The sequence below is a fragment of the Terrapene carolina genome, unplaced genomic scaffold, assembly GCF_002925995.2.
Source record: "Terrapene carolina triunguis isolate 2854851 unplaced genomic scaffold, T_m_triunguis-2.0 Scaffold461, whole genome shotgun sequence".
NCBI classification, from domain to species: Eukaryota; Metazoa; Chordata; order Testudines; family Emydidae; genus Terrapene; species Terrapene triunguis.
The window spans coordinates 402114-410019 of record NW_020664812.1 but is presented as its reverse complement, the minus strand read 5'-3'; the positions used below and the strand labels follow the sequence as shown (position 1 = coordinate 410019).

The window sequence follows — 7906 nt, the reverse complement described above, 5'->3', positions numbered from 1 at the left end:
CCAGAGCATCTCTGGTTTTAACCTCCAAGCTGCGAGCAACCTACATTCCCGCACCGCGTTTCTGGGCCAATGAACTGCAGTGGCTCCCAGCATCAGCCCCACACTGCTCATGCCTAAGGCTAAGATTTTGTCAGGGATATTTTTAGTAAAAGTCACAGACAGGTCACAGGCAATAAAGAAAAATTCACGAAAGCCCGTGACCTGTCCCTGACTTTTACTAAAAATATCCCTGACAAAATGGGGAGCCCCACTGCGGGGTCCCCACATTGCCTGCAGAAGTTGGGCAGTTGCTGGGGCATGTGGGGGCTCAGAGTTCCAGGGTCCCTCCTCAGAGTTAAAATTTAACAGCCCCTCTCTAGGCGCCAGGGTGACCACCTTTGTTGGATGGAACTAAGGGAAAACCACATGAAGAATAAGGGAGAATGCTTCATTTTAAGGGACATTTAAGGAAAACCATTTTTGTTTGCAGATATTTTTTTTCCAGTGTGCATTTCCACTGCTCTCACGTATACAATGCAATGCCAGAAGCTGGGAATGGGCAACAGGGGATGGATCACTTGATGGTTACTCTGTTCTGTTCATTCCCTGGCACTGGCCACTGTCGGAAGACAGGATACTGGGCTAGAACATTTGATCTGACCCAGTATGGCCGTTCTTATGTTCTTATGAGCTTCAATGTAATGTTAAAATGATTAAGGGATGTCCCTTAAAATAAGGGACGGGTGGTCACCCTAAGAGCGGCACCATCCCACTGACAACCCCCCTTTGCACAGCCCCATTAGGGCCCCCTTGAACAAGCTGCCCTGGGCCACCACCTAGCCGGCCCACAGCTCACGCCTAAAGCTGGCCTGGTGCAGCTGCAAGGAGCTCGGGGCCGGCTGCTTCTGACTGGCAAAGGCCCTGGGTATTTGGTGCATGTTAAGGAGCCTGGCAACTGGCATGGTTCTTCTACAGAGCCACTTGGGGCAACGTTTCAGGTTGAGCTGGTGACTGCAACACTCCCCAGGAGCCTCTCTCACTGCACGTGGGGTGGGATCAGCTGGGGGCTGAGCAGCGGGAGCTGAATCTAGAGTGGCTTCTCCACGTGCCCGTTTATTATGTGTATTGTGGTAAGTGTCTGCACGGTGTGCCCGTGTATTATGTGTATTACGGTAACAGCGGGAGGTCGCGGCTCCGATGGGATCACCCCTATCGATGCTCCCCGCCCTCTTCCGGTGCCGCTCTAGCCCTCCCCTCTCGATGTTCTCGCGGCGACGCTCTAGCCGCACCCTGCCCCGCTCTCTTAGCCTGGGCGTCGCGTCCCCTCCATGATAAACCGTCACTTCCGGCGTCTCTCTAGCCCTATCCGTTTCTGTGGTTCCGGTCTCAGACCGTCGGTCTCAGGGTGAAAGTCACTTTCAGGAAGAACCGCCGCGCGGGTGAGGCCGGGACCGGGGGGGATGAAGCCGGGACTGGGGGTGGGGATCCCCCTCTGCCCTGGCACCAGCTGTCCGTGGGGGACCCCCCCGCCCCGAGGGCTCGAACCCGGGCCCCTCGCGCGGCCAACCCCCCTCCCGGGACTCGGCTCAGCCCTGCCCGGGATCCGCGGCCTCGCTCCGGCCTCCGCGCTGGGGCCGGCGCCGCGGGGGGGGGGTGTCGCGCCGGGGTTTAACCCCCCCCCCGAAACCGGCTTGGGCGGAGCGGCCCGGGGCGGGGGGTTCATCCCCAAGGGGCGGATGGGGTGAGATCGGGGCTGGCTCTTGCGGAATAGGACCAGGGCGGTGGGAAGCCCCAGAGCTCCCCCCGGTTTCCCGTCCGTGGGGGAAGACTGCCAAGGTTTTCTTTCCTTGGAGCCGGCCCCGTGAGTCTGTTCCGGCTGCGCTCTCTGTATCCATTGATGTTGGGGTGTTGCAAACCGGTCGCATTGGTAGCTCGAAGGGGGCTTCACTTGATACATTCCTGTCCATGGGAGGCAGCTGCAAGTCTAAATATGGGGGGACCAGATCCCAGAGCAAAGGGGTGTGAAGCCCGTGCTCAGAGTGCTGTCACGCTTCCTGGGGAGCCCCCACTGCTCAAAGCGCAGAGGCTTTGCTGGGATTAAATTGTTAGCTCCTTGAGGTAGAGGCTGACTCTCACTCTGTGTCTATGCAGCGCCCGGCACAACGGGACCCTGATCTCAGCCGGGGCAGGGTCTGCCTCTCGCTCTGTGTCTGTGCAGTGCCCAGCACAATAGGGCCCTGTTTGAGATCTTTAGCCGCTGCCACAATACAAATGACATGATTTTTTTCCCCTCCTCCCTAGAACAAGAAAAATGGCTGACAGCATCCAGGCCAAGCTGGACAACTACAAAACCGCCCCCTTCGACAGCAGGTTCCCGAATCAGAACCAGACTCGCAACTGCTGGCAGAACTACCTCGGTGAGATGGGCTGTTAGCAACCAAACGATCTGAACTCTGATGCAGCTTGTTCACTTTGGCTGGTGACACAGGCCTAGGCAGTTTCGCTTCTTGTCTATTGTTTAGATTGCCCACAGTCCATAAATTGATAGTTAAAAATATCCAGGTAATGATGAAACACATTTGCTTTCCTCTCCTGTAACTAACTCTTAAATTTATGCACTGCTAAGGTAGCATCTAACTGCCTCGATCCATGGGGGTCCCAGTGTGCTGGGTGCTCGGTACACATGCCATGAAAAGACAGTCCTTGTCTTGAAGAGTTTATAACCTGAAGCCTTGATCCGCAAAGACTTAAGGACCTGCATAACTTTGCACATGGTTAGAGCCCTGCACGGATACAAAATATGTATCCGCATCCAATCCACAAACATGGTCCATGGATATCCACAGATTTGCAGGGTGCTACACATGGTGTGTAGACCCTTTGAAGGCCCCTGGATGAGATGAACAGATTTAAAGGCCAGAAGGCCCATTAAATCATCTAGTCTGACCTCCGTATAATCCAGGCCAGAGAACTTGACCTGAACACCCCTGTTTTGAGCCCACTACCAATTTGCTTCGCTTTCCATTAAGTGCATGTCAACGGCCTCCAGATATAGTTAATGCAGAGTTTAAGGCAGCTGGTGCTGCCTCATGCCCTCCAGAATGTAGGAAGGGGCTAAACTTAACCCTCTGAAAACCAGGAAATAGAAAACTCTGGTACATGCCGTCCCAAGCTTGAGGTACCAGTGAGACGATCGATTTGTTAGATGTTGTACAGAAGTCCTGCCACAGATCGATTTGTTAGATGTTGTACAGAAGTCCTGCCACAGATCAATCTAAAGGCGATGGGGGAAGTTTGTTTATTAATCTAATTTACCAAGCCCTCGCTAGATGCTATGATGGAGTTGCCTGAACTCGAGGACGGTGCCTTCTAGCCCTGGGCAATCCATCCTGAATTGCTGCTTCATAATAGCCAATTCAGTTGGCCCAAACAGGCTTCCCTGAATCCTGAACCTCATTTTTCCCAGGCTCTTGAGTTACTCTGTGTCTCAGCCTGTTACTCCTGCGAGTAGCTCAACACGATGTGTCTGAGTAAAGCTGCAGCAGCTTTCGTTCAAACATCATCTGTAAAAGATGGAAAATTGGAATTAGGCTGCTGTATGAAGGACAGAGAGAATCTTCAAAGATTCCCCCCCTGCTTATGGTGTCTGTGTTTGTTTAACCATATCACCGATGTGTCTGGCTTCCAGCACTGCAAGGAGAGATCTAGCTCTGGGTTTTTTAGCTTTCATTTAATAAGGCCTAAACAATATTCAGTTTAAAAAATATCTCCTCTTAAAGGCTTTGGTAGCATATTGTCTCTTGGTAACGAGAGAAAGGATGGCCAAGTGATTAGGGCACTGCTAGCCTGGAACTGCAGAGACCTGGGATTAAATTCCCTGCTTTGCTCCATGTGTGATGTCAGATAAACTGTTTAGCCTTGCTGTACCTCACTTTCCCCGTCTGTACAATGGAGTAATAGCACTTCCCTGCTTCACAGGAGTGTGGTGAGGATAAACCCATTAAAGCAGAGTCGGTTGGAAGCTGGTTTTCCATCCAGTGGGAAATTCTGAACATTTTGGTACCAAATCAGAACAAAAAGCTGAACTTTCAAAATTCCCCGTGGAACGAAAATTCCCTCAGAACTTGGTCCAGAACCATCACAGTGTTTTGTTTTGTCTTTTCATATCCTATAAAAAGTTAACATAATGTACAAATTTAAATGATAGGCTCAAAAAAATATTTTGACCTTGATGAAAAGACTCGTTTTGACTCTTTCCCCTTGAAGATTCTTGAAATCAACATGTTCCTGCAAAATCTGCGATTCTGGTGAAACTGCATTTTCCAATGGAAAACTGATCTATGGAAAATTTTTCGAGGTGGTCAGATATGACAGTAATGGGGGCCAGATTAGCACCAAGCCCTTAATCTAAGGTGCGTTAGAGCAGGGGAGATGCAAGCTGTGTCCTTGAGCATGTACAGAATAAGGGCTAGCAGCTGGCTGTCAATTTCCACTGACTTCCAGTGCTCAGCACCTTGAGGAAGCTACACCGATGCTATCAGCCACGGGTGTCTTAATCCCTCAGCCTTTCATTTGGGGAACTCTCTCCTGGGAAGTGGTGACTCACAAACAGATCTGGGGTCGTGGTGTGCAATTGGCCCAATGTGAGCTCCCAGTGCGACACTGCAGCCAAAAAGGCTAATGCGATCCTGGGATGCGTAAACAGGGGAATCTTGAGTAGGAACAGGGAGGTTGTTTTTCCCTTTGAATCGGGACTGGTGCGACCGCGGCTGGAGTCCTGTGTCCACAGTTCAGGAAGGATGCTGATAAATTGGCAAGATTCAGAGAAGAGCCAAGAGAAAGATTAAAGGGTTAGAAAAGCTGCCTTATAGCGAGAGACTCCAGGAGCTCCATCTGTTTAGCTTCAGAGAAGGTTAAGGGGTGGCTTGATCCCAGTCTGTAAGTACCTGTGTGGGAGTTGGAGTTGTTATACAGGGTATTCCCATGACACTAATTTAACCATAAATTCCTCTATTAAATCCAAAGGCCAAATGGTATTAATTCAATGACTCTAAACATGCCTAAATAATAAGCAGTTTACTACAGTAACAACCTTGATAAGCATTTGACCAGGATACTTACAAACATGCTAAACCCTGCAGGTCTACACTTAGAATGCTGCAGCTGCAGTGTTTAAGTGAAGACGCTCCGCTACTGATGACAAAGAGCTCTCCCGTGGGTGTAGTTAATCCACCTCCTCGAGCTGTGTCGATGGTCAGTGGGAGAAGCCTTCCCTTTGACATAGCACTGTCTACACGCAGGGGGGTTAAGGTCGGTATAACTCAATCACTCAAGGGCGTGGATTTTTCACACCTGTGAGCGATGGAGTTATGCCAAGATAGGTCTGCAGTGTAGACCTGGCCCCATATTGGTCGCCCCCAACTTGGTCAGGCGAGTATTAGCCGAGAACCCCTTAATACCCTTTAACAAACCTGTGAGGTCATTGCCAATCATCAGACCTTAGCTATGGCTGGATGAAGCAGTTTGTTAAATAGCTAATTATTTATGCCCCTGGTATCCAATTAACCTTGTTTTATTTGTTACTTCAGCTCAAACCTTAAGTAAGATAACGCTGATATCATGATGGGTCACTGTGTGTCACACAACTACTCCTCTTAGTCCTGATCTTGTTCTTTTTGGTCAGGTGCTTTGGGCTGGGTGCTCGTGCTAATATCCAAACTCAGTTTAAAACCACAGTTCACCCACATGTAACGTGGGCCTATATTCCTGCAGTGGGGAGTTAATCTTTAATAATGGGCTCTTCAGTCTCGTAGACGAAGGTCTAACACCAGCCAGGGGTTGGAAGTTCAAGCTAAACAATTGCGGATTGGAAATGAGGTGTAAATTTTTGACGGAGTAATAACCACTGGAACAGTTCCCCAACGGTTGTGCTGGATTCGCCATCACTGGCAATTTTAAATCAAGATTGGATGTTTTCCTAAAAGATCTGCTCTGGGGAGGAATTCAGGGAAGTTCTATGGCCTGTTTTGTACAGGAGGTCAGATAGATGATCGCAGTGGTCCCGTCTGGCCTCGGAATCTATGAAACTGCTCCCCCAGAAGCATCAGCTTTGGGGAGCTTTTCTAGCCTTGAAACTTCTCTCTCTCTCTCTCTCGTAGACTTCCATCGCTGCGAGAAAGCCATGACAGCTAAGGGAGCCGACACCACGTGCTGCCAGTGGTACCGCCGTGTGTACACGTCCCTCTGTCCCATCTCTTGGGTAGGTCACTGGGGCTGAAAGGTTCTTGGCTAGAAAGTGGGGTTATCAGGCGTGTGGGGGAGGGCAGAGGGCGCTCAGCACCTCACGGGATTGGGCCTGCATCTGCGTTAATTCTGGCTAGAGATGGATGCAGGAGCCAATTGGTGTAGCTGGGAAGCTGCAACGTGAGGGTCTCTCTGATCTAGAGCCCCAGGAGCTGTGTGGGTCCCTGTCATCTTCAGTCACACCAGCCCCTCCACCTGAAAAATTGCCCAGTGACCCAGATCCCATAATCCTTTGCAGGTCCAAAGGATTGTGGGATACAGGGAGTTCCTTTGGAGAATCCCCAGCCTGTAGCCCCTTGGCTGGAGCACTAATAAAAAGTGCTGCCTTGTTCTCATATAGGCAATCAATCTACATGTCCTAGCTCTGGCAGATCCCTGTCGGGTGATTCTGATGAAAAATCAGATCCACAACGGAACAATTTTTCATGACATGTGTCTGCTGCTTGCAGGAAAAATCGCAAATTGTCATCAAATCCGAATGCCTGAAAACCAAAATATTTCCATTTGGTTCCTCTGCTGCAATGTTTCATGGGCATTGTAGTTTGTATCTTCCTGGCCCCCTGCCCTCTATGGACTAGGTTCCCTGGCTGCACTACATTTCCCATGATGCACCGTGGTAAGGGGTGAGGAGACCCTCGTGCATCATTGCACGTTGGAGTTGTAGTCCAACTAGGATGCTTGGCCGATAGAGAATGGGGGCGTGAGGCCCCTGAAGTACAGCTTCCTTGAGGCACTAATCAAAATTCTGGCTTTTCAGCCAAAAAAGGTGCAGAAAAGTCCAGTTTTCTGCCAGCGGGAAGTCAAGAAGCCATTGTCCAGCTAGCCTTAGTCCTGGCCGTCCCCTCCCGCCCCAAGCCGGAGCTCCTTTCTTCTGGTCACGCCGGAATGGGTGATCAATGGAACTTGTTGGTCTCTTTCAGGTCAACGCCTGGGATGAGCGCCGGGCAGAAGGGACCTTTCCCGGCAAGATCTGATTGGCTGGTGTTGGTGCGTCGGCCACTTGTGCCCCCTCGCCCCGGGGCACAGTGGCTCTGCTCGGCCCCTCGGTTCGATGTCTCCGGCCGATCCTTTGATTGTCTTTATCTTCAGTCCTGTCCGCTCGAGAGTTCGGTGTCCTGTGATGGGGCAGAGTCTGGGCCTTGCAAACTCTGATGATAAAAGTAAAGGGATAAAACCTAGATCATCTGTCTCTCTCTTTCGTTGGGACCATAATGGGATAGTCTAAGGAGCTATTCCCTCCCAGCCCCCTGGCTCTGACACTAGACCCCACTCCCCTCCCCCAGCTGGGGAGAGAACCCAGGAGTCTTGACTGTGCAATTAGAGGGTGACACTGGCCCATCCTCCGTCACCCTTCTAAACCTGTGTTCCGCGCCGAGGAAGCAGCTCTGTTCTCTCTCCTGTCCCCGCGGGGATGAAAGGAAGAGACGTCCTGGCAGGAGGCTGTTTGGCACTTGGGCTGCTTGGGCCTCAGCTTGGCAAGCTTCTTGCAGCGCTTCCTGGTGGCAGCTCGCTGCGGTAGAGAGGCAATGAATAGCAACAGGTGGCACAGCACTGCTAGCCCCCACCCTGAACCACAGACAGCTGGGCTACTTCTCCACCCTCAACTCGTTCAGACACCCCGACT

General features: G+C 51.1%; 1 protein-coding gene across 1 annotated transcript; it reads left to right on the top strand.

Annotated features, from left to right (window-relative positions):
* The first annotated feature begins 1339 nt into the window (after window positions 1-1339).
* Window positions 1340-7460, top strand: LOC112118300 (cytochrome c oxidase subunit 6B1). The gene is made up of 4 exons (XM_026658553.2): window positions 1340-1418; window positions 2281-2396; window positions 6138-6238; window positions 7203-7460. Exons 2-4 carry the CDS (start codon window positions 2291-2293, stop codon window positions 7254-7256), a joined length of 261 nt encoding a protein of 86 aa, XP_026514338.1. The 5' UTR covers window positions 1340-1418; window positions 2281-2290; the 3' UTR covers window positions 7257-7460.
* The last annotated feature ends 446 nt before the right edge of the window (window positions 7461-7906 follow it).